Source organism: Tyto alba, unplaced genomic scaffold (genome assembly GCF_018691265.1).
Source record: "Tyto alba isolate M040663 unplaced genomic scaffold, T.alba_DEE_v4.0 Super-Scaffold_14, whole genome shotgun sequence".
Classification (NCBI taxonomy): domain Eukaryota; kingdom Metazoa; phylum Chordata; class Aves; order Strigiformes; family Tytonidae; genus Tyto; species Tyto alba.
Window position 1 is genome coordinate 1181498 of NW_024881276.1, and position 27299 is coordinate 1208796.

General features: G+C 41.0%; 1 protein-coding gene across 2 annotated transcripts in view; it reads right to left on the reverse strand.

The window, feature by feature from the left end:
* Positions 1 to 27299, reverse strand: part of GABRB3 (gamma-aminobutyric acid type A receptor subunit beta3) — a 197527-nt gene that overhangs the window by 19719 nt on the left and 150509 nt on the right. For both annotated transcript variants that reach the window (XM_042788687.1, XM_042788688.1), the window contains 3 exons: positions 12188 to 12408; positions 6529 to 6611; positions 5260 to 5397 (listed from right to left, as the gene is read on the reverse strand). In XM_042788687.1, coding sequence (XP_042644621.1) covers positions 5260 to 5397; positions 6529 to 6611; positions 12188 to 12408 — 442 coding nt within the window. The remainder of the gene's footprint in view (positions 1 to 5259; positions 5398 to 6528; positions 6612 to 12187; positions 12409 to 27299) is intronic.

Genomic DNA, 27299 nt, shown 5'->3' on the forward strand with positions numbered 1-27299 from the left:
AGTGGAGAGTAGTGATGTGTCACATGTCAGTAATACTCAGTAATGAAATCCTGAAGTGAGAAACAGCGTAACAGAGCAAACTCCAGACAGTTCTCTGGAATGCTTCATCTGTGATCATCATCCATTACCTCTCACCACCTCAGTCTAATGGGATAAGGTAATTACTGAAACTAGTGGGACCTGGTCTTAAAGGTGAACTCTCCAGACGGACTGTCTCAAGGTCAGAGACATCAGCAGAAAGTTGTTTCAAGCATCAGGTTGTTTGTCTGGAAGCTAGAAACCTAAGAACTATACCTAGGGCCAGGGCTGCCAGTGCTGTCTCTCTTCCCACTCTAGAGCTGGAGTTGGGCTGTAACACAGAGATTCAGTTGCAAATCTGAAGGTGCACTGTTCCTTCTGAGATGCCCTGTGGCATCCCCGACACCAACTCGCAGGTGGTGGATATGACACAGCCCCTACAGCAGCTAAATCAGCTGATCAGCAACCGCAGACTAAGGCGGCTGCCCTATGACATCTCAAATAGCAACCGACTCACTTCCACCGCGTTCACATGAGCTAGGTGTCTAAGCTCCAATTATATCTACGGGAGAGTCGGTTCATCCAGTCAGTCTAGCAAATGAAACCTGGAGAATTATCCCCCCCTCCTCCTAAAATAGACTCCTGTTGGTGGACTGAATCTGTCTCCAGGCTACACTGACTGTATTGACTAGGTTCCCATCAACTACGACACCTAGTTCATGTTTAGACACTGAAATGACATTCACCTTAAATCAGAGCAAGATGAATCCCAGCCCTGCAAGTCTCAGGATAGGTTTTGAGGTTCTGTGGCTCCTGGACAATCTAACCAAAAGTCTTGCTGGCGTTACAGCTGCTTACTGGAGTTGACACATCGCTCAATTTCAGAGAGATAAGTAGAATATCATCCTGTTTTGTGGTGATTGTCCAAGCTCAAATTTTATCGGGAGGTCTGGATCTCAGGAAATTTCAGAATAATTTGGTCCTTGTATAATTCAGGTTAAAACTGAGACATGAACTGGTAGCCTTATTTCTTCATACTATGCAGCTGGAGTTGTCTTTTAGGTAGCTCTCCCTGAGTCTACAAAAGTTTGTATTACTTTCACCTGTATCGCTTTTATGTCTTCACAGATGATCTATCTGTCCTGCCTCCAGCCTGACATCTCTGCTCTAATATCTCACCTCCAGAAAACAGACCACAGGAACCTGTGGAAAAAAAATATTTAAAAGAAGGAACGTTCCTTATTTCCCCTACTTATTTCCCCCCTCTTTGGATGGCTAAAGCTCAGTGAAAAGGATGGGTCTTAACCTGCATGGAACAAGGACCGTAAGCCCAGATCTTTCTTTACCTCTGAAGGAACCATCTTGTGTGATTTATTTAATAAAAATGGATTTCTTGGTGAGCTCAACAACTACGCTGTTACTTGCTGGATTATGTTTGGATAACGCTTTGTCAATTAAGGCTCAGTACATTTAGAGATTAATTACCAGAAAATTCAAGTTGTTAACATTCCTTCAGAATTTGTTTTTTTTGCCTAAAGAACAGTGTTTCTGTTCAGGGACCAGATTTGTTACCCTTCATCCCATCTCATATAACATGTTGATGTCTATAGGCTAATTTAAATAGTACAGGAATAACAGAATTTGGCCTGAAGTACTCAAATCTAACAGCAGTATTGAGAATGCAGGCACGAAAACAAAAACTTAATCAATAACTGAGCCCAAAATATTCCTCTTTCATATATTTGGACACTTGGTAAAAAGTAATTACTTGTTTCTGTTTCAAATTCATTAAAAACTAGCAAGCTGAAATATCTAGCTCCAAGGCTAAATTAGTCTCTTGCTGTTTTATCCAAGTATGAACCAAGATAGCAGAGTTGGTCAGTTACTGAATTCTTATTTCAATCTGTTCTTCTGGGAAGGTTCTTCGGCTAATTGGAAATGTACTTTGCAGCCTGATCTTTCAGAATACAGCAAATTGTTATTTTTCAAATCTTTTAAGACTAACCTCCTCTTACTGACAGGTTGCTAATCTGGCTCTGACTGCTATGCGTCTTGAAGTTTTTAGGTGGTGTTTTACATATCCCCATTCCTGTTCAGTTTCTCGCGTTTCTGGATAACAAACATTTAGGAGGCAGATTCAGCTCACAGGCCTAGACACTGAATTTCAGACGTTTGCATGTAGATGTTTACACATGGATGTCACATAAACTCTCAGTGTAAATCATGGAGAGCTAGACTCACAGCCAGCTGATTCTAAGGGTGTGATTAATTGCCTATACAGACATGTCTAACGCCATTTAAGATGCATTTGGTTACTGAAGAGTAGAACTTAATACTAGTTAAGTAATTAACACTGAAGCACTAGATTGTCACTTAGGACACAAGACTGTAAGACTCTGAAACAGCAGTGTCCTACAAGCTATTCACTTGACAGAACAGAGGTGTTCAAGACCTGAATAGCTCTTTAGACTCCATTGACAGAACTGATTTGATATCACTTGTCTATGGTCTTAATACAGTTACTGACACAGAGGCATCCAGAGCCATTTTAGATGCCTTATGGTAGCCTGTACGGCCTTCAGCTGGTGCTAGAAGGACAGTCAAACCAGATTTTACTTCTTCACAGCAACTTAAATACTACTTTCTCTTCTTCCCATCATGAGTAAAGAGAACAGGCTACTGCCCGTGTCTTTGCAGATACCTTCCAGACAACTGAAGACTTTAATTCCACCGAGTGTTTTCTTTTTTAAAACTACACGGTCGTATCTGTTTTGCTGGTAATCTCGGGTATTCCATTTTTTAGACTTCCACTCACACTTACTAATTTTGCCTAGACCCTCTTCTGTTGCTCCACAACCGTCTCGAAGAGCACTACCCATGACCACAAATACTCAGGTCAGGCCTTAGCAATGCAAGTCAGACTCCTTATAGGATGTGCTTTGGGTTTTTTTCCCCAAAAAGATGTTACTGGCTCATGTTCAGTCTGAGATCAACAGCAACTCCCAGATTTCTACACACAGAACCCTGGCCTAACCTGGTATTCCCTATCCTGAATTTGGATAGGAATATTTACAGGTATAGATGTTGTATTTTGCACTTGTCCATACTGACTTTTATACTTCTTTTTCAGACCTATTTTGGTAATTTTTCAAGACAATTTTTAACTCCAATGCTATGCTTCAACATGCACGCAGTTCCTCCAGTATTCTTGCAGCCCTGCACAGCTTTCTGTCATTATCTATGGGGTTTTTCCCATGCTTACTGTTGCTTCTCTGTAGTAACTATAGTAATGGATTTATCCGTTTGCATAAATTACGCAAGATTATACAGCACTGATCCTCATGGAGGATAGGAGAAATAACTATTCCAAAAGTTGTTTATGACATGACTCTGAAGTCTCCTTTTAGTTATATGCAATCAAAGCATCCTAATACTGAAATCTCTGAAATACTCACTGGGATACTGCACTCAAAGAACTAATATCTTCCCTTGAGACTTCAGTCGCCTCAAAGTAAAAAAAAAAAAAAAACCAAAACATGCCTGATTTATTTTCCACAAAAATGTAGAAACTGGCCCTAATTACTAGGACCATAAGAAAGTAAGTTCTTGAGAAGAAATTTGAAAAATGTGCTGACTTTGTCCATCAGATTAACTAGCATGCATCAGATTTAGAATTAAATATGTGGTTTTGAAAAACAAATATGATATTTTCCCTTCATGGAAATACTTGTAACAAAATTTCAAAATTAATCAAGAATTTTCATAATGTCTAGTACCAAAATAATAGTAAATTCAGTACTGTGTCTTCATTGGTGACAAAAATTATATGCCTCAGAAAATGGTACAAGAAACATGGAGTAATTTGTTCTCTGTGACTGTCTCATTCTACTCCCTAATGTTGAGCTGTCTTAAACTCTGAAGCATCAGGCTTTTTTACTCCTTCCACAAGTTTTAAAAAGAGCTGTTCTGATTCTGAAAATTTGGTCGGTCATATAAACACCTACTCCTAGCTTTCATTCCCTCTCATATTTTTCCCACAGCTCTTTTCTCTTTTTCCTGAATTCAAAAAAATCCCTCTCATCTCTAAAGTAATAAATCATGCATTTACTGAAATGTTTCATCCTGAATGAAAAGGTGGCTTTGGACTGTCACAAAAATTCCCAGATAAGTTCTTTGGACTCTCGTTGTCCAAAAGAGCCACCCTACAAAAGCATATCCAATCCTGTGGAGGGGCAGGCAACCCCTGTCTGCTAAAGGTGACACTAGGTGCAGAACGGAGGGATACAGGATTCGTGTCTCTCTAGAAAAAAATAAACCCTCCCATTCACAATCAGATAGAAGAACCGCAGCAGTTGGCAAACACCCTCATATTAATTTCAATCCCAGCAATATTTACATTCTGTTCTGAAATACAGCTTGTGTTTCTGTGTACTCTGAAGCAGATGCTGCGCCCAAAGAGTGGGTGAAGCGATGCTTACAAACATAACAGAGCCGTGCCTCCTCTGTCCCAGCGCGCTGGGGCAGAGGGAGCAGCACACTGCTGTGGGCCGGAGAGCGCTGGAAGTCTGGAGCTCCCGAGTAATGGCCCCACGCTTGCCGATGGCTTTCTGGGTTGCTTTCGTCTTGTCACACACAGTGACGTTCTCCTAGGCTGGTGTCTGACACTAAACATGTAAATCAACATTGTGCTTTGTCACCCGAAGACATCCCGTGATGAGAGTTAACTTTTATCACCTCTTCAAGGAAACAAGGAGGAAACCCGGGGATCTAACTTTAACATCTTAACGATGATGACAAAAGCACTGGCTCTTTATGCATTGCTATATATTCATCAGTGCAAATCAAGATATAGAAGACATTACATTCACTATACAACAACTTTTTACATAAAAACTGGGGTTTTTTGACCTAGTATGCCAAAGCATACTTATGTATGATCAGTAACCCTGTAGGCTACACTTAAACTCGTGATTCAGAGGTGAATGAGTTCATATTTATTTAGATCATAGATGTTTAGGTGTCTGGTTAAGTATCACACACACAAGAAAAAGAAAAATAAATAAGAAATGATATTTCATAGCCTCCTACCTCTAGGCCTTATCAAGTAAGCAATTTCTTTAGTCAAACACACAACATAGACTATTTATAATTATGATTAATAATGATTAATCATGCTTAATAAAACAGTAATTGTCATACACAAGGAAATTAAACACTAAATGAGCAAATGACAAGACTTGCCTGTGGCAAAGACAACATTCTTTGACACCAGTCTATATTCCACAATGGAGAACTGAGGAAGCTCGATCCTCTCCACACCAGTGACTGCGTTATCTCCACCTCTCCAGTAGAACTCAATGTCGTCGGTCGTGTAGCCGTCTGCGGGCAAAGCAGGAGAGGCAGTCAGAAACAACAGCAGACTCAGATGTAGCTTCAAACACAGGCCACGTGGATTGTCACTTGAAACAATGCAAAGAATCAGGACAGCTGCGGTCCTGTATGGTATTTTCTTCTGTATGCCTGTGGGAAGGTCTTCTGAAGAGCGGTGCCTTTACAGTCTGCCCAGGATTTTGAGGCAAAATACTCTCGTTTTTTGTGTTGTGGGTTTTTTGGGTTTTGGTTCTGTTTTTTGTTTTTTTTTTATCATATCACTTTCACAGAATTTACATAAGGATTAACGGCCCCAATGAGACAGAAAATGCTACCCAATAATCTGCAAAACTGCAGATTAGCACGATTTAAGACATCATACGCATTTAGCACCGAAACCAAGTGTGTATTTATGCTGATAATCACCAGAAGAAGGCCGATTATTCAGTGAACACAGACAAACATAACTGGGGCAGATCTTTTCCACTCACACTAAAGAGTAATTCACGCCATTTCCATTAGCCTCTGTAGTGGAAGACTACAGCTGAGGACAGACTATACACCGGTATTTTCTGTATATGGCCACAATCTCCAGCCAGTAGCAGAAATGGAGCAGGAACTCTTGGAGCGCTAAATATGCATCTGAATATTGCAACCCTAGGATAAGACTAGGTGGAAGAGAGAATCTGGTTCTGTTTGGAACACGACTGTAAATCATAAACGGGGCCGATCTGGAAGCCCAGGGAGGTGCTGAGGCAAGACCATCCATGCATAATAAAGCATACTGAAGGAAAATGATATCACAGTGTTTGCTCTCTTGAAAATGAATCTGATTAAAATATGAACATTCATTCTCTTGAGTTGAAGACAAGCATCCAGTCACTGCCTCTGCCAAGTCAGGCTGGAGCAATAAATGACTTCATTCTGTCCTAAACCCACTTTTCTAGGATGTATCCATACATCTAGAAATAGATGACCCCTTATATATTTTTTAAAAAGTCAAATAAACAAAAAATGCAAGGGGTGATAATTACACGATTCAGTGTTTATAGACACCAGTGTAAATATTACACAGTTCTATAAAAGGAAAACTGCCCTGCATCTGAACTGTTTTTTATATGCATTTTCTTATGTACGTACAGCTTTCTATTTCCAGAGTACAGTTTTGTTCATCTAATGGGTATCTTCTCAAGTCCATCATACAAGCTGCAGTGGTTGTGATTCTGAAATACAAACATCAAATAGAATTATGGTACACCCTGTAATTCGAGTTTTGTTGTTGCTGTTTATTTTTCAAAGTGAGGGCTCTCTGAAGAGTGGCTGACAATAATCGCGAATCCGGTCCACAGTTTTACATTGAGCAACATCTTAATACAACAGCAGTTGTACTGACTGCAATGGAACAACTCACCGTGACTTACCCTTATGCAACTGGTCCCCCGGGGCTCAACGGACCTATTCACGTATGCAAATATTACACAAACACTTCCTGAGATTAAAAAATATGTCTTTATGTGAGAAAATGTGAAGCAAAAGAAGTCTTCCACAAATGTCAGAATTATTAGAGCTGTGTGAATAACTGATTCCTTAGTTTTGTGGCAGTTCTAGAAAAAACCTGAAATCTTGAAAAAATGTTTCAAGTCCAGCAAAATGTTTTGTTTCAAAGTTGAGTATACTTCTCTAGTTTTCAAATTTAAAGAGGATTTTGTAATGAAGAGCCATATTGAATTTTAAATTATCTCCCCAAATAACAATATATTTTTCTTTCTCTATCTCCAATGCAAGCAATTTAGCACACTAAGGATGAATTTGCAAAATATATCACTATCGATGAATCTGCATTTTTCATCAAGCTCTTGTATATCAAGAATGTCAACAATACACATTGCACAATCAAAACAATTGCATTAACAGCTTCACACAGTATTCACACTTTGTTTTTAAATTAATGGATTTATATATTAGACAGATATAACCATATGTTCACGATTAATCTTCAGCGTATTTCAGTGTTTTGCTGAATAAAGAGTATGTACATTATTATGCATCTTCTTCTTTATAATGGCTTCATATAAATTTCATATTTAAATTCTCTTCTGGGCCTGACTGGGTCCATTCCTTATTGATCCTTTTCTGATATAAACAAGAGATGGACCCTGTACAGAGTTAGTTCCTAAACAAATGATATTCTGGTGATAATTCATGCTAACACAAGAGAGGAAGTGCCTTAAACGTACCTCTAAAAGCTGGAACCCTCAATGTTAAGGATTTGTCCATGTGTTTTCTCCATTTTGAAGCTTTTTCTTTAATCCCTTAACTTTCTGAAATTAGAGTCTTCTAATCTGGTAAACTACTTTAACATTCAGGGGCAACATTTCAATAGGAGAAAAAATGGTTAGGTGCCTTTCTTCACGTCTTTCACACAAAAAAAGCCCCGTGTTGTTGTTATGAATGCCCTACCCAATCTCTCAGAAGAGGAAGGAAAGAATGTTTATCCTTTGCATATTGGTTATTTTAGATGGATAACCACATAATTTCCAAAGGAAGGGATTAAGACCATTACAACTATCTCGGGGCAACAGAGGCCACCCTTCCCTGACTGAGAAGGTGCTTTTGCAAGAAAATATTGTAATTTTGTTCCACAGGGAGAGCCAGCTGTATGAGCACAAAGGCAACGGACGAGCTAGGAGAGGAGAGAGCTCAAGGATCTGTTACTCAGCGTATCTGCTCGTGTGTGTTCCTACCAGCAGCCAGTAAGAAAGGCACACAGCGGGTCTTTGCCCTTCTCAGCCTTATCGATGGCGTGATCATGTCTGACACAGCTGTTGGCTCCCAGTGTCCTCTGAGTACCCTTAGGTTAGTCCCACAGGCTTTCGGGTACCACGCGCTGTATCACAGGAGGGTGCTTAGGTCAACCTTCCTCCAGCTGCCTGTTGGGAGACGCTGCCCCAGGGGGCTGCGACAGTTTGCAAACAGCAGCTCCTCAGCTGCTCTGCAGTTCAGGGGTACGTTTTCTCTGCAATCAGCATTTGCAAGGGCCCTTCTGGACCCTCAAGCCAGGTGGCTAGACACAGGGCTATTAATTATGGAGATGAACGTCTCCTCAGTATCACGACTACTAGCAGCTCTGGCTAAGCATATAAAACTAGGACTAGCATAGGGTCTTAGAGAAGAAAACTTAGTCTTAAATCTGGGATCAGTCAGGCTTACCAAGTGATACTGATGGTGCAAGCAAAGGATCTTGCTCCTGAGTCAGCTGATAACTGTGCTCAAAGTAAACCAAGCAGGCACACTCGGGCGATGCTGCTATGAGGTTTCTATCCTACGCTTTAGGACATTCCCCTACACTGACCTAGGTCTCACTTAAGCTCCTGCAGCAGAATCCACATGAGCTAAGTTGATACAAGAGGGAATGTGGTACCAGGATCGTAACTATTATGTTGTAGAACTAGCTTTAAAGGCCAGCCGTACAGAACACATGTGCTTACAAATGATTAATTTGACAGAATAATTAAAAACTACGCAGCTGGCAAACTTGCATTCAACTTACCAATAGCCTTGTCACTTTTTAAGGAATATTTTTACTTTCACCTGTTTACATACTGTAGTGGTTCTGTGTCACAAGTTCCAGTACCAGAAACTGCACATTCTTGCTCAAGGAACTTTTTACACTACAGCAACAAGTATGTTTTTAATTTCATGATAGGAAACAGAAAAGAAGATACAGCTAGATAGAGATAGAAACAGATTTATCCCATTTACTCAAAGTAAGTTGAGAGCTCAGAGGTCCCTCCTGAATGAACACTCAAGCAACCAAATTTAACTTGCAGAAATGTTCACCAAAAGCAAATTTTAATTGCTCAGGCTCCTGCACGCTCTCAAGAAGAGCAGGTTTATTTTTTATGGGATGGGATGCTGCCTGACACAGCAGGACAACAAGGTTTCAAGAACTCATCATCACAGCAATGACAGAGAAACAATTCTGAGACAGATAAAGATAAAGCAGTACACAGATACACATATATTTTGGGTGAAAGCAATACACAAAGGAAATATTTTTAACTCTTTAAAATTCCCTACTCCAGTTATCTTTCCTCTGGATATAGATTCTCTTACCCTTCTCCGCTGTTTTACTAGCAAGCTGATCATCTTTGATTATATTGCTGTGTTGTATAGGAACCCTACCTGTGATGTGCTGGGAGGTGCTGCACAGATAACTGACAGAAGCATATTTTCTGTCCCCCAAAGGTTTACAGTAGAAATCAGTCTAAGCGATATAAATACTCATGTGACTGGGTCACAGTCCTTATGGCTGATTCGATCCTCTTTTCATCCTGATACAGAAATATATTAATCCAAACCAGAACAGAAATAAGTGTGTTTGTCTTGTCTGACTGATCACAACTATTCTTTTCACCTTGCAAACATCCATCATGTTTTATATACAGGTGATAACAGCGTGAGTCCTTTCAGATAAAATACATATATTCCTTCACTCTATCATTTGTAACATGTATCATTGTGCTGCCTGAGAACAAGAGGTCTATATATGGCAAACACACAAGCAGTTGGAAAGATTCTATTTTTGATCCCCAGTCTATAATGTCATTCTTTCTTTTTTGGTCTATTATGAAAAAAAAAAAAAAAAAAGCTGTTGCATCATCATATGTCTTGTATATTGTTCTGAACAAGGTGGAACAAAGTCAGTATCATGCCCAAAGAAAAAAATACCCCAGAAATGGGTTGACTTCAAAAAGTTACTGTCCCATTCGCCCACTCTCACAGATTTTTGCTGCAGTAACAAACTGCTTTCTCTGAAGCAGAGAGAAACCTTGGATAACTGAAGGTCACGTTTTTCAAAACCATGACAAATTCTGCATTGTTCAGAAGAGAACACAGAATCAGCGAGCGTGGCCTCAGGATCACTTTCATTATATATCTTTTGAGGAACTGCTTTGCTCTGTGGATATTCCATAATCAGTTTCAACCCTCCAAAATTTCCCCTGTTTTTCTTAGTGACCCTGTGTTTTGTGGCAGATAAAGCTGCAGGTTCTGATCTCAACCCACAGGATGAATCACTGCCTCCAGACTGGAGGCCAACGCCATCGGGATGCTCTCAAGCCACAGCACAAGCAGACAGGCTAGTGGTAAAGCAACACAAAGTGCAGGTCTTTAAATCAACAGGGCTAAGGCTCGGATATTTTCTTCCTTCTGATCACTATGTCCTATATTTTGCCAAGACTTACTTTCAGACAGTTAGCCTTCATTAAGTAACTCAGCTGCTTCACACCATGGATATCTGAGCCTGGGTATTCAGTGCTTTCAGAGGAAAGGCAGTGGAAAGAAGTGTGCCACACCTGAGCCGCTGGTGAAATCACTGCTAAGCAAACACTGTCAAGTGACATGCAATCTGCTTGTGGACATTTAAGTTTTGCAGAAGAGGAAGCTAACTTATTCAAATGCACCATTTCATGATAGATAATCCTCATCCGAACAGCTCCAAATGTTTTTAGAGTGTAACAGAAAGACTCCTATACATTATTACAATCACAAGAGTTCTAATCTCCATCGCGTTTTTATTACATTGCTTGTGAAGGTGGTTCTTGAGATAAAGGAAACAAAAATACCTTGCATCACTTTTTGACATTTAACTACTTGTGGAAAGAATCCTAACCCTGCAGTGTTCCATGCTGGGTCAATAGCATATGAGATGAAAGCCTCATTTTGGTAAAAACAGATAATTATAGGGACAATATTTCCCGAACATCCTCAACTTCTTTAACATTTCTTAATAGGCTGAGTCTATTTTTATTTTGTCTAGAAAGAGTCATACAGCCCATACATAATATAGAAGTTAAGGAGGTGAGGGGCCGAGGCCCAAGAGAGGTAAAAAGTTCAACTGTTGATGAAAACCAAAAGGAGGTAAAATAATGATACTAGACATCTAATCCATCTGCACCACTTTTCAGATCTCATTCATTTTCACACTACAGACTTTTTATCCTGCACCACCTATGCGCAGTCATCTCGAGTATTATCTATGCTTAAAAGTACAAGAATGTTCCAGTGATGGAAGTGACTGGCAAAGACTTGTTTTGTTGGTACAGTTTAAACCATTGGAGCAAATGGAGTAACCTGTCCAAAGAAAGCAAGTTTTTGATACTACTGAGTCTTCCAGTAAGATGTTTGCTAGTGCCGTTAAGTTTATTAAGGGAACGATGTTTCAGCATTCCTAACCATAAAAGCTATGACAGAAAACAAAGAAAAGACAGGTCAAGCCTAGAATAGGTGGAAAGTAGGGTAACGTAAGGTCACTCTGTACCTCTGGTTTGAAAAATAACACATTGCAATGCTGACCCCTGCTAGAAGAAATCACTGAAAGCGCCCACAGTCATGGTCTCAGCTGTGCCTGACTCCATTCAACCAGGGCTGCTTGTGGCTTTTTCTCTACTGACTGCAGACACACCAAGAGACAACATAAGCACACACATTTAATCTTACTGCCTGTATTTTGGACAAAATTTTCAGGTTTACAATTAATGTGTGCCTTTCTGCCTCCTACAGCCAGTGGGCTTTCCAGATATGGTGACTCCACAGAAACAGATAAAACCTGACTGAAGGTGCTTCTGGCAAAATTAAGAAACATTGAGTGTGTCATTTGTTTTCTACGGGCATCTTTCAGAGTTACAGGGCAGGTTACATAATATGCTACCCAAAGTTTGCAATAACCTTGCACGAGGAAGCAAATATCAACAATACATAAGGACAGTGATGAAATTATCATCGGGGCAGTACAGACCTGAGGCCGTAAAGCACCGTTCCGTCTGGGTGAAGGCGAATCATTCGATTCTTCACGGTAACACCATGCACAAATGATTTCTTGTCATTTAAGAAGTAAGTGTCGGGCACCCAGAGTTGATCTGCCACTCGGTTATCAAGCGTGAGGTTGAGAGGTATGCCAGCGTAAGCCAGCCTCTTATCTCTCCAGTACTGTTGAAAATACATAGTCAAAGTGTAATCCTGGCAAGGAAAAAAAAGGAGAGGCACAATAGTCAATCATACTTGGTGTAACTAGAAGAGCAATTTTTTTTCCCCTGTTACTGGATTATTTTGCTGTTGGTTTAATTTAGGTTTAAATATTTTATTGGAAAAAATGCTTAATAAACCCATTAAATATTCCTAGCACTTATTAAATAATTCTAATAATTCAAGTATCGCTCTAGTCATTTCTAGAGCATCTCAAATCGCAAGAAATTCAGCTAGAATTGGTATCTTTTGTTCTGCTCCCCCTCTTCTTTCATGTAGTTTCCCTGACAACTATCCAAAATTATGATGTCTGTGGAATGATAAATGAGATAATAGGTAAATGCTGCCATCTTCCCCATTTTTAAAAAACACAGATGAAAGGAAAAACATTAAAAGTATTTTGAAGCAGTATGCAAATTTCTGTCTGAAAAATAAGCTGCAAATATGTTGTTTATACATTTGCCTTTGTGTGAGACTGCATCTTGCAGTGACATAAAAGATTTTCTCATCAACAGGCTACATCGGTACTTAGAAGAACAGTAAATTGTAGTAAAGTCTCACTAATGTCAATGTTTGGTTTTCATAATTTTGTCAGTTAAGGTTCATGGTGTCTGATATGAGCTGTGATCAGTAACATAAAAGCCTATACATGGATACTGAAGCCTAAAACATCCATTTTAAAGTTATTTATTTAATTTCAGAATTCGCTAACCTGACTTGGTCATGTCATAATCATGCTATATTGAAACACTTTGAAAGTCTTAGATAGGCCTCATTCACTAGCTTCATGGTATTATTAAAAAAAAAAAAATAAAAAAATCTGGGAATATTTTAAAGTTAAGTTCCAGCAAAATTAAAAAAAAAAAAAAAAAAAATCACATAAAATAGCAAAATTCCCTGTTAGAAAAGAAAAATCTCTGTCTTCTTTCCCTCATAACTTTTGAAGTACCGAAGCACGTTTTTCCTTTTAGAAAGTCTATTTTTATGCATGAAATAAAAACTATTAACACCTGAAAATAATACTTTCTTATATATGAAAATGAACATTTGCAATTAAAGAAAATATGAAAAAAGAAGATATGGTAATACTGCCATGTTTAACAATGAAACAAACGAGACCGTTAGCACAGGCCATTAAAACTCTGGTTTTCAAATTACAGAAGCGCTCCACGCGATAAAACTCTTCATGAAACTCTCCACAAAACACTGAGAAATTTATGTGCTCTCCAAACACGTTTAAATATTTAGCAGCAGGTGTGCAAACCACGGGATACCTGCATTTGCATCTGGTTCTACAAGCTGGTGATGCAAAACCCCTCAGGCTTACTGCTTGCTCGGGCAAGGGGCGCTCGGAGTGTCTAAGGATGGCTGCTCGGAGCCGTCCGTTCTTGTAATGGGCTTCACGTGGAGACAACCCAATTTCGGGCACCTGGCCTGCCCGGCTTCCCTCGAGCCCTACGGCCTTTCCTTGCAATCAAATGGAACTTGAGCACACCTTTCACGCTCGGAACCTTTGCATTTTTTCTTCTGTGATTCATTCTCTTTAATGAGGGAGCTGCTATAGCTTTAAGAAATCAAACTCAATTGCTCAGAAAAATAAATTATTATAGATATCAAGGGCAAGGTGTTCTCGTTTTAGGAAACTAATAGGAGACCTTTGAAAACAAAAGGCCCCAGTGATGGGAGAAAGGAGCCTGTATGGAACTGCCTGGAAGGAAGCTCATTCCTCATAACTCAGATCCGACACGACTGCTCAGGAGAACGTGCTCTGACCTTTTTGTCAGAAGCTTTCTTCGGTGGGACTAATGGTCCCTGCTCAGTGGTGAACGAGGTACCAGCTACTCCGGGTGCACTTGCCTCGCTCCCATCAGCACGTCAGGAAGACCGCATCTCCCCTCATCTTCTCTGCAACCCAATTTCTGACACTGATGCATTAGAATGAATATCCTCTACCAGCTCTGCTTCACCCTAATCAAAGCGTTTTTCTACTAATGTTCAAAACTTGCTGTGTGCTTGGCTTCTACAGTGGTTTGCACATCAATGCCAAGAAATTGGGGATTATAAAAGCTGCGGGCATGAGTACTCCAAAAGCTCGCTACGTGTAAACGCACGGCGTAAGCACAAAATAATGCCAAGCAGAAATAAAGAGATGGGGTGGCACTGCACAGCACTGAAAGAAGTGAACTGGCTAGCACCAAAATACAAGAGAAGCAGCACATTTGAACAGAAGAAAGCTTTAGGCTAGCCTCCTTTTTCCTTTGGCTTGAGATAAAATACATGCTAACAGCTAACAAATGGAGTAATTAACTAGCTAAGCAAAATATATGTAACAGTACAAGCAGTAATAATCTGTCATTTTATTCTTAAATAATAAAATTTACTATGGCAGGGAATAACAGAGAAAAAAGTTCACAAATTACACACAGGAACAGCAACATCCAGCAAACACAAAGAACTTTCAATGTCTTGACTGCAAGACAAACTTCCAAAATGCATCCTCTAAGGCACAAATTTCATTAGTACCTTCTCAATTAATTTTCACTTCTTATTTCCTCTTAGCTTTAAATACCCCCCCCATCTATACATCTGCTAATGTATATGATTATATTTGCACGTATTGAAAGCAACGACACCCTGAAAAGTTATTTTTAAAAGAAGTACATTATCGCATGCGAAATATCAGCTCATTCACAGCTCCTCACTTGGTACCTTCTCAGGAAAATGCTCGAGCAGCATCCTCTGCAGTGGCAGTACACTACCCAGATGCACTGCCTCGTCTGCCTAACCCCCCTCTCTGCACTTGGAGCAACAGACCTGGCAGAAATGGGGTGCTCAGGAAAGTACATATGCTCCCGCACGCCCTCGAGGATCACTGCACACCTGTGCTCTGCCAGCCTCACCTGGTCTGAAGATGATGGGAGAGAAAGAAGTAATACGAACCACGCTTGTTCACCAACACGCCTTTTCCAATCGCCACAAAGCAAAAAGCAGCAACAAACTTGTACTAGAACGGCAGTGAAACCCCTTGGTTGTGCAAGGAGTGAGAAGATGATCAGGAAAGGCCAGTTCCTTAGGGTTGCTCTACCAAAGTCACCACCAGCAGAAATTAAGCTTATTAAAACCCGTAAGGATGTCAGCTCTCATTCTTTGATTAACTAATTTGCTAGGCTTTGTACCCATAAAGGAAGTTTTCACCTCTTCTATACTCCAGAGGAAAATGCAAAAATGGTTTTGAGTGTGGGCTGGAAAAAAACGCACCAGGCATTTGTCAGGTAAAATGAGAAAATGCGCTTTTACCCCTAGGTAAGTAGCCTACAAAGTTTATTAAGGACCACCTGCCTCCAGGGGAGCTTATGATGACTGGCTCTGATATAAAGGTCAAGAGGGTAGATGTCTAAAGCTAGAAGAGATTAATCCCACTACAGCTACTGTACTAGGGTGCTATTATATCTCAAAGATGACACAGAGCTGCCAGCTGTAGGAAATTCTAACTACTGCACAGAGCAGCGGACAATTTTCTCAGCAGCAAAGACCTCCATAAATCATTTTTCTTTTTTTCCCCATACAATAGCATGCCACATTCAAGGTCTCCCTTTCCCCTCTCCAGTTCCTCACAGTAATAGACGCTTCAGGTCGAGGATGGTAACAAAATCACTCGAAGCCCTGACAGAAAGACAAACACAGTGCTTCTGAAGTACGGGAGAAATGTCCTCAAAATGGGAAAAGCTGCACTGCACAGGCAACATGAACTTTCTTTTGTGTATTTAAAGAATATGGAACATCCTACAAGGATAAAGAACAGTGATGAGCATCATTGACTTTCTAGCAGTGCAACTATGTCACTAATGTAAGGAAAGGCACACAGAAAAGTGTGCTAGTGTTTTAAATACATAGTTTTCCCTGGGGGAAAAAGAAAAAAAAAAACAAAAAAAAAAAAAACAAACAAACAAAAAAAAAAACAGAAGAAAAAAACTCAAATAGTAGATAATACTTGAGAAGGAATTTAGACACAATGGTAAAGAGGTTGATATCACAACTTAAATAGAGTATAATATATCTGTGTTCTTCATGCGTATTATCTGTGATTTCAAAACATCTTAAGCAAGAATTAGGCTCACCAATATTGTGTATGCTAACCATGAACAAAGAAATATTTAACCTTTTTCTACATTATATTTGTCTCTCCACAGACTCACCATACCATGTAGGAAGCACAACCATGATTTAACTACAAAAGCCACTTCAGACAGGCAGAATGTATGATAGTATGCCACTGTATAGTACCTAATGCACTGACTGTAGGGCTCAGGAATGATAAATACTAAGATGCTGTAATACTAAAAGCAAACAAAAATTTGTTTTCTATTACAGGGTTTGTTATCTATAGCTTTTCTCTCCTGCACTCAATAAAAGGGAGAGAAAAATTTATAAATCTGTTTTGCTCATCAAAATAAAATTAACAACATTAAAGCAGCAATAAAGCTTTTATATTGACTATCACTGTTTACAGTCTTACTGTATTATGTATCAAAGATGTTAGTTTTCCATTAGCTGTAAGACTGTTGTTTCTTCAAAATGACTGCTAGATAGAACACTACAATTAATAATTATGATGGGATACTGTTAATATGGCAGTTAAGCAAAAGAGATTATTCATGCAAAATAAATAAATATATTTAAAACTACTGGAAATATTGGAAAAATTTATGCAAAAAAAAAACCAATTCCAATGCCTGGGAGGACAGCCTTGTATCTGCTTGAAATGAAGAGTCCTGGTTTAGATTTGCATTTGGATGTAAATTCACATCCTTGTTTTCTTGACCAACAGACAAATCTGATTATTATCATCAGCTTTTGGGTTATTTATTTTTGATGAGTTAATAAAGAAAATACTCGGTTCAATGAATAAAAAGATGTCCTGAAAATCCACACCTTAGTCTCCGTATAACTTGAAGGTCCCTTCCCTCACCATCCACACAATTTCAAAGATTACGTATGGCTGCTGTAGTATAAGGAGCTTTTTCTGAAGCATTGATGACTGAGTTACATTCTTCTCAATAAACCCAAAGTGAGTTGCAAAGCCAAACTCATGAATCCTATGCTTTGACAAAATAGCCGTAAATCTGTCCCCCTACCATACACAGAAAAGACCTGAGAAATAGATTATTGCACGCATTAATTTACATAGCTAAATATGAATTTAATAAAGATGTATTCAGAAAGGCTAAGCTTAGGAAGTCAGAATTTACCAGCAATGCTATTCAGTTGTGTGAGATGATCACTTAGTCATTTTTCTCAGCATTCAAAGTTTTCTAAAAGTTTCAGAAAATTTTATATTAAAGAAAAGTTTTATTAAAAAAAATACATTATATTTTACATGTTGCCATTTTGATTTACCCAGTGTCTAACCCATACATTACTTAATTCACTGTGAGCGAATGGAGAAAATCACCAAAGCCTATTGTTCTGCAAGGTCTTTTACAAGAAAACTGCCAGATCAGAGCCTCTCTGGTGTTAGAAGTAGTTCATGAGGAGCCTGAGTGAAGGAGACGTGTACATGCACAGACGCACACACGTCTGCTCTACTCCACCAAAGCACCCTCCTCTAACGTTTCTTGGTCCACCTGCAGTTATAGTAAAGATCCATCTCACGTTATAAGATCCTGACTCCGGCTTCTCTCTGACACCACTCAAAAACCCTACAGTAGTGACAAGCTGAAAACATGGCCCATATTTTCCCAGGCATGTGGCTAAAATACTCTTCTGTTAAGAAAATGCAACGCCAAAGCAGCTCAAGTACAATTATTTCAGTGTGACCCTCCATACATCCATGTTGTCTTGGTATCCTTTGTACCAAATTACCACGATTTTTTTCCTTCTTCTACTGAAACACACAAGCATGGTGTTATAAATAGATCTAAGGAAATATTTAGCCTCCAAGAACTCACTTGATGCTATAAAACAAAGTTTTCCAAATAGATGTATGAAAGTGTGGGTCTTTCCTGCCCTCTCCTACCCTTTGGCATGAGAGTTTCCATCTCCACCACAACCACAGTGCCTTCTCCAGAGAGCCTGTCCCCCACCGAGCATCTCTGGGTGCTCCGAGGAGGGTTGCCATACCAACCAGCGCTCGGCTTTTTGCAGGCAAAGGGAGCATGGTTGACATAGCAACCGGCCAAAGCAGCTTCTTCCCCTGCTTTTCGGGGACGGGTGGTGGTCACTGCAACAGGAGAGAAGCTTCTCCACAGGAATGAAGGGGAGCAGCCGGGCACCCTCAGCTGGCACAGCCCCAAGGCACCTTCCTGCCATGGCCACAGAGCTTATTCTTCAAAAGCTGGGTATTGGCTTTTCTCTCTCTGTGTTCTTCTGCCCACAACAAACTGAGGGGGATGCCTTCCCGCTCCTGGGGTGTTCTCTCATCCGAACATCAGAGGTAGGCTTTGGTAGGGAAATACAGAGAGAGAAAGAAGAAAGTTCCTGCAAATATTTCAGTTCAGAGACATAAATCAGGACAGTAAGAAATCAGTCTGGAGTATTTAATCCCTGACAGATGGGGGTTGAGGGGAGAGTGCTTAAATATTCCTTCTCTGACTCAGAGTATCACCGGTGTTACACCACCATAAGCTTCTCAGTAATCAGGAGTTTCTATTCCCAAAGGAAATACTAACATACACCTTTACACATCAAGGGTATCATACTCTCTGATCTGGTGGCAGAAAACGAGCTAAAAGAAGTGTGGTCTTTCACTACACCCCTGAAGATCTGTCCAAAGACTGTGTGGCAAATTGCAATCAAAATCCACTTGATGATGGACAGACAGAACATAAAATTCAGCATCTGATGGAGTGCTCCTAAAAAAGAGGAATAGAAATGTCAAATGTTTAGATGCTACTCTTGAAAACTTTAAAAGAGATCAAGTCAGAAAAAACTCCACCAAATATCCTTAAAAAAACCCCAATATTATAAAAAGAAAAATAATGCTAGGCTCAGTGAGGCACTAAACTTGCTTCATGAAGCACAAATTTATTTATTTTAGAGCTGACAGGACCTCAAGAAAACAGGTACATTTAATTGCACTAATTGAAATCCTGCTAACAACCTACGGGGAAGAAAAAAAATCAACCTTTATCAGCTGTCAGCTGGTTCCCACGATTGAGGCAGCTGACCTTAGAGAGATGGGAACTGACAACTAATGGATTGTGCCTCCTACACAGTAGCAGGATGTGCCACCAGTGAGTTGGAGAAATGAGCTAGTGTCCTAAAATCTTAAAGCTATGGGATTTTTTTTTTTTTTTTTTCAGTTATGAGATATGAACAAAGGCTACAAATTTGGGATCTACCAGGTACCCATTTAAGAGAATGAAGGGCTTGTCACGCTTCTACTTTGTTCTTTCCACAAATATATCAGCTGATATCTCTCTTTGGCTTTACTTGAATTAACAAGAAGAATCTGGAAGGAAAAACAAAACTCAGAGAAAGCCCTATAAGTTGATATTATTTGTCATATTTGTTCAGGTCTTCCTATTTCTTTAGACTACTGCATGCATAATTCTTTTAGTGTCTGTAAGGTGTTCCAGGACAGCAGTGATGGAGGTAGTTAAGAGCCTCCACGTGTTTTAAATACTGTGACCATAAATATATGCTCCATGCCCCTCTTATTTGGTATGACTGAACATGAAAACCATCCAAACCAACTTTCAGTAAACCTGTATTTCAGATTGAAAAGTCTACAGTCTATTTGTCACCACAGAATTGTAGAAAGACCTTTCTAAAGGGACTCCAGAACTCGTATGATTTATTTTAATCACTCCAGAGTTAACAAATAAAACTATATTTAGAATCAGAGAGCTAAGGGAAACATGCACTTGAATGAAAATGGAAATACATATCTGTTCACATCCATATTTTTCTGGTTAAAAAAAGGAGTATTTACTCCCACTGTGGGGAGAACTTTTTAAATTTTCTCACCTCCAAACCTGTTCATTTGCTGACTCTGGGAGCCAGCCAATCTCCCTGGCACTAAAGCAGCAAGGCTGCCACCAAAACTTCTACTTGCTGTCTGTGATTATCTGAACCACCAGATACTCTTCCAGAAAATCCCGTTCAAGACAGACACCATGAACAAAAACGCCCTTTGAGAAAGAGAGTGAGAACGCATTGGCCATCGAATCATTTTAAAATGTGTCACTTGAAACATGATCTGTGTATTTTTCAGTATCACAGCACACACCATTCGGGGGTGCCAGGTCTGGAGGGCACCCCCAGAACTTTTTGGCCCTGCCAGCTCCTGGCCTCCACCCTGCCCACGGCCCGGCACCCCATGTCAGCCCCCGGGGCTCCCCCCACCCTGCCCATGGCCTGGCACCCCATGTCAGCCCCCAGGGCTCCCCCCACCCTGCCCGTGGCCCAGCACCCCACCCGTGGGCCCATGGCCCAGCCCTGCCCAGCCCTGTCCCCATCCCCAGGGCTGGGGCTGTCCCCATGCCCCCCCGTTGCCCTGCCCCTGGCTGGGGATGGGCCCTGGCTGCCAGTCCCTGCCCCACGGCCCTCCACGGGGAGCCCCCGACACTGCAGATCTTTATATGCAAACGGGCAGTTCACTGGGACCAAGATATTATGTGTTCGTTTTTGAGTAAGGAAATAAACTAGAAGAGATTTTTCTCTCCGCAATGGTCAAGAGTCGGAAAGGTCACCAGTGAACCGCCCTGTGCAGCCTGCTCCCTTCCCTCCAGACACGTTATTTGAGCTGCCAGCTTCCCTTACTTCACCCTTTCACTCGATGAGTAACACTAAATACAACTTCACATCTTGCAGTAACAAAACTGGGATGCATGCTAAGTCAAAAGGAAAACAATGCATTTACTAAAAACTCATTACTGCGGGTAGGATAAACTCATCCCATGACATGCCTATGCTCATAAAACTTGGTAAACCGCAAAACAAGATACATGGGTTAAAAAAGCCAAATGCTGCATCCGAGAGGAAGTATTACAAGCATACGTGATATTCAACCCCCACACAAACCTCTTGTTGTACAGAGACTTGCGAAAGAAGTGGAAAGGAGCGTGTCCCCTGCCAGTGCCCTTTCAAAAATTAGGCTGTGAGTGATTTTAAATGGGAAATGTCTTGCTAAGGGAGCATCTCCCCTCCTGCATGTGACCTGAACACCCTGCAAAGATCTGCTAATAGCTTTTGGAATCAGGGAATCAAAGTGTGTCGTTGCGTAAAGAAAAATTTGTAGGGTTTCAAAGTGCAGCGCTACCTGACTCCTGAAGCTGCAAACAGGATGGTCTGAACAACTGACATGAAACGTGTATTTAGTCAAACACATATTTACTCACAGATCTTCAAAGCTTCCAGTTTTAGTAGCTGGATTTTTTAAAGCAGAGTCATCCGATGACAGTGGGTACTCCCAGGGGTTTGTATCTACTTAGGATACCTAGAGCAAAGCTGACCCTGTAGTGAACAATGTCTGGGTCACTTTACCTTTTGTGCAAACCTCATGAAGTCCAACAAGGCCAAGTGCGAGGTCCTGCCCGTGGGTCAGGGCACTCCCCAGCACAAAGACAGGCTGGGCAGAGAACGGATTGAGAGCAGCCCTGCGGAGATGGACTTGGGGGTACTAATGGATGGAAAACCGGACACGAGGCAGCCATGTGTGCTCCCAGCCCAGAAAGCCAACTGCATCCTGGGCTGTATAAAATAAAGCAGCGTGGCCATCAGGCTGAGGGAGGTGATTCTCCCCCTCTACTCTGCTCTGGTGAGACCTCGCCTGGAGCCCCGTGCCCAGCTTTGGGGCCTCCAGCGCAGGAAAGACATGGACCTGTTGGAGCGAGTCCAGAGGAGCCACGGAGATGCTGGGGGGGCTGGAGCAGCTCCCCTGGAGGGCCGGGCTGAGAGAGTTGGGGGGGTTCAGCCTGGAGAAGAGGAGGTTCCCTATAGTGCCCTGCCAGTACTTAAAGGGCAGCTACAGAAAAGATGGGGAGGGACTCTTTATCAGGGGGTGTAGGAGTGATAGGACGAGGGATAATGGTTTTAAACTGGAAAAAGGTAGATTTAGATTAGATATAAGGAGGAAATTGTTCCCTGTTTGGGGGGTGAGGCGCTGGCCCCGGGTGCCCAGAGCAGCTGTGGGTGCCCCCTCCCTGGAAGGGTTCAAGGCCAGGTTGGACGGGGCTGGGAGCCCCCTGGGCTGGGGGAAGGGGGCCCTGCCCGGGGCAGGGGGGCTGGAGCTGGGGGGGGCTTTAAGGCCCCTTCCAGCCCAAACCAGTCTGGGATTCTACGGGTCTATGATATATGTACAGTAACAATACTTTCCTTGAGGCAACTGTAGGCTCTTTTCCAACATCAACACATATGTGCAATACAAGATATCTGCAAAGGTGATAAACTGGGAATGTATTCTGACAGATGTCCACTTCAAGTAATCGAATGTGGAAGGGTCTACTCATGGATTGTGAAGTTCCTTCTAGTGTGGCACCAACTGGAAGGACAGAAGGCAAATATTTTTATTTCCTTAGAAATTTGGTGAAAACGTTGAGACCTTAAAACTTGGTTTACATTCCTCCCTTACACAAAGTGTTTTTCCCTCACTAGACAGTTACTCTGCTGTATGTAATAGTTCTTCTGTAGCATGATTACTCGTATAAATCTGTGCTAGGTGGACACACTGATTTCAAAGTGTCCTCGAATTCATAAGTAAAGACACAGACCAGTTATTTAAAGAACCAGAGTCTTCCTTACCACAGGTACAGCCTATAACGACTGCTCAATTACTTACCTAATTCATCTCCTACTGCTGAATACTTCAGAAGCAGCAAAGTGCATTTAAGAGGCAAGAAATCAACTTCCCCACAAGGCCTTTGGGTGAACAAAATGCGGTTGGGTAAAGCAGCACGAGCAAGGTACGTTATAGACCATTGCTTTCAGACAGAGATTAGTATTCTGCAGTGCACCTCAGTTATGATAATCGGATGACCTCCTCAAACACGAAAATTATATCCTTGATCATCTACCTCTGCTCTAGCTCCAGCAGTGCTTTTTCATGCTGGCTGGAGACAACGGCATACAGATGAAAGGTTTAGATTCATCAGGAACTGGACAAACTTTGTTCAAAGTCTGTACAGCAAAACCAGGATTCAGGTAAAGCTGCTGGAACTAAAAAACAGGAAGGCTACCAGAAAAGGGGGTTGAATTAAAGACTATAAGAAAGCCAACAGGTGCAGAAGAAAATCTGTCTTGGGGGGGATGAATCACAGAGTGGTGAAATTAAAAAAGCTTTATACCCTTGAGAAAAAAATAAGACAGAAACTGGTAAAACTCACGACACAAATTAAGCTCATTCTGCATCCAAAAATACCATTTAAAGATAACATAGAAAACTAAGCAACCAGATCAAAAATATACATACTACTATTGAAATGCTAGAAGCTTTTGAATTAGATGAAGGAACTAGGATACCTAATTTTAAGTGAGAATATTGACTTAATAGGAGCATCAGAGACTTGATGGAAGGAAAGCGGTCAGTGGAAACCTGTAACATAAAACAAATGACATAGGCAAGAAAAAGAAGGCTGTACTGTATGTTAAAGAAAGCTTTGCATCAGGTAGTTAACTGTACTGAATGTTACACATTATCTCTATGGATTAAGACACCAGGCCTACACAAGGATTAGAAATAAGTTGTCACTGCCTAATCAGGATGACAATGGTGTCAGTGAGGTGCCAAGAGAGATTTAAGAGACAGCAAAAAAACAAATTAGTAATCAGAAACTTCAATCACCCCCACACAGACTGGGTAAATGTCAGGTTGGGGTGTGATGCAGAGACTAAATGACACCACAAATGACTGATTCACGGAGGAGCTTTTGGTTAAAGCTGAAACAAGGCAAGGCACTCTTGACTTGGTTCTGAGCAGTGTGCAAGTCATGAGTCAAAATGCTGTGACACAACTGCTCCATAACCCTGGCAGAATTGGGAAGTCAAGTTTTAAAAATGAGAAAAGTCTAAAGTGACATTAAAATCATATTTAATTCCAAAAAGTAAATTGTATAAAATGAGTCTGCTTGTTTCCAAGTTGGAGAAAAGATTGTTTATAGTCATCATAATATGAACTTCTGTATATCAAAAATAACTGTTGAGAAACAAACAAAACCCAGAATGTTTAAAATTTTGGGTAAATAGTACATCTAAAAAGATGCACTTCAAATATACGAAATCACATCCAAAGGAGGAAAACCAGACAAGATAAATGTAGAAACGCAAGCCAGAAGCACATAAGCAGTAATTTGCTGAAGACATAAACACTTCTTATAAATCATCAAATGGTCTTAAAGAAAGCCTTGTAGAACAAGAAGGTAGTTCCTGCCATGGAATGATGACCAGGTAAAAGACAAGAATCAAACAACAGAGCCTGGCAGTCAGTTTTCACAACAGCAGGAGATCACTTGCAGACCCGAACGGGCATCCGTACAGGACTCCATCCTGGTCATCATCCTCACAAATGGCAAAGTCAAGGGATGCACATTAAGGTGCTTATATTTGCTACAACATTTCTCTGAAGAGTAAAAATGAAAGATGTGACTATGAGGAGGTGCAGAAGGACAGCAGCGTTCTGAACACCTGAGTGATAAAATGGATAAAATTCAATGCTGATGCAAAGTAATGCATATGGGGAAAAAACAGTCCTAACTATCGACTAAGTGGTAGTTTACATAACTATGGCCACTCAGGGGAAAAAAAAAAAAAAAAAAAAAAAAATTGTGGTATTAATCAGCAGTTTTATGTGGAGTTCAGTTCAGTATTCTGTAAACTCAAAATAATCAAACAGAACATTAAGATTGTTTGGAAAAGAAATAGATAAAAAAAAAAAAAAAAAAAGGGGAAAAACCATTGTGTTCCATCATTTTAGCCTACTTACATATTGCATCCTGTGCGTGGGTGTGGTCCCTGTCCCCAGCAGGACAGAGCATAACAAAAGGTATCAGGAACTGCATCAAGGGGAATAAAAGGCACAGACCGTGTCCCACATAAAGACAGACTAAACACACAAGGACTCCTCTGCCTAGAAAAGAAGCAACTAAGAGATATATTGCAGATATCTGTAATAATGTTGTGGAGGAGGCCAACAGCTATTTACAGCTCCTCAGCTGTAAAAGACGGACAGCAGCGAAAGAAATTACCAGGTATCAGACTCAAACCAAACAAAAGGATACTCTCCCTTCATGCATATGTGTATGGACGTGCATGTTTAAACTGGGAAGTTCTTACCCACCACTTGACACCAAAAATATGCACAGGTCCCAGGAAGCCCTTGAGCACTTTCATAGTTTGATGCTGGGGGAATATCAAAGAAATACCACAATTTAGCCTCAACCCACTTTTATACTCTTCTTGAGCCTTCACCACGGCCCGCATTTGGAACCGATACCGAGAACGACAGAATTCTGGTCTAACTTCATAATGACATTCTCATGTCCTTATCTTCTTGGAATGTGCTATTGACTCCTTTGGGACTTCGCAGCGTTGTTCATGAGCTGATGTGGTTGTCCTCTGGTGTTAACAAGCATTGCTGTCAGGGCTGACAACTTATCATTCCAGGGGGAAAGGAAGTAGAAATTGTGACGTGAAACCCTTGCACAATTCATTTCTGATTCAACTGCATATGAAGATAATTTTGTACATGAGAATTTTGCAAATAGCATAAATATGCCAACGTAGAATATATAACTGCCTGTCAAAGTTCAGAAATTATTATAGAGTCGCTTCTTGAATGATGTTGAATGATAGTTATGTTCACTTTGATTTCTCTAACATCTGCTCCTGGCAAATGTAAGCAGATGCGTCTAATTATTACCTTTTGATACTTGTATACACATAGCATGAACGAGAACATGAAAAAATGAGAGTTTTATAAAGTAGAGGTAAAATGTCTTTGAAGCAAACGGCATGGCAATGAATGAGATAGCTAAAATAGCTATTTTGTAGTTGGGAAGTTAGCAAATAAACACAAGCAATACATTATTCCGAGTGAAAATATTGTTTGAAGATGATAAATATATTTAGTCTATGTGAAATCTAAATCAGTGTGGAGCTCAAAGTCAGAGCTGTGTTCTTTCCAATTTACGTTGACTGATAGGGGTAATATTCTTGACCTTACCTTCCAACTGCAACATCATTCACATTTTAGCTGAGTGGCTTCTGCACGCTGAAAGATTTTTAAATTGCTTAAAACCTCCATTAAAGCGGCGCGTTTACCTTTTTTTAACACAACACGACAGTCACCTCGGCTTCGGGTCTATGTCAGGCAACAGAAGTTGAGCTACAAATCCCCCGCTGAACGACTCTCCGCTCAGTCATGCCCCCTTCCTCAGGCCGGGGCCCTGAACCCCAGCACCCCTCCCCGGCCTCGCCGCTCCGCCGCGCGCGCGTACGTCTGGTTGCCCTGGACTTGGGCTCAGCTGTCAACCGCCAGCCCTCGGGTTGTCCTGCCGTGCCCGGTGACAAACGGGTGCCACCCACGGGTGCAAGCCCCGGGGCAGGCAACGCCGTCTGCCTGGCCTGCAGGCTTCTCGCTGCTCTGCATGGCAGCGCGCTGGCGAGTCTTCCGGGGTATAAAACGCGCCGCGGAAATAGTCCGACGGGTGTTTCTGGGGTGATTTGATCGGGAAAAGCTTGAGCTCTGACCACGGTTGTAAGAGCAGCATAATCTCAAACTAATCGACCAGTGGCACTATTCACACCAAATGCAAAGTCAGCTGGGTTATCACCTCTCATACACAGCACACAGCTCATGCCTGTAAAGAAGGGAATATTTGACTTTGAAATATCAATTCAATCCGCAGATAAATCCTTTTAGCAGTTTAAATTTTAAGAACGTTTGTTTC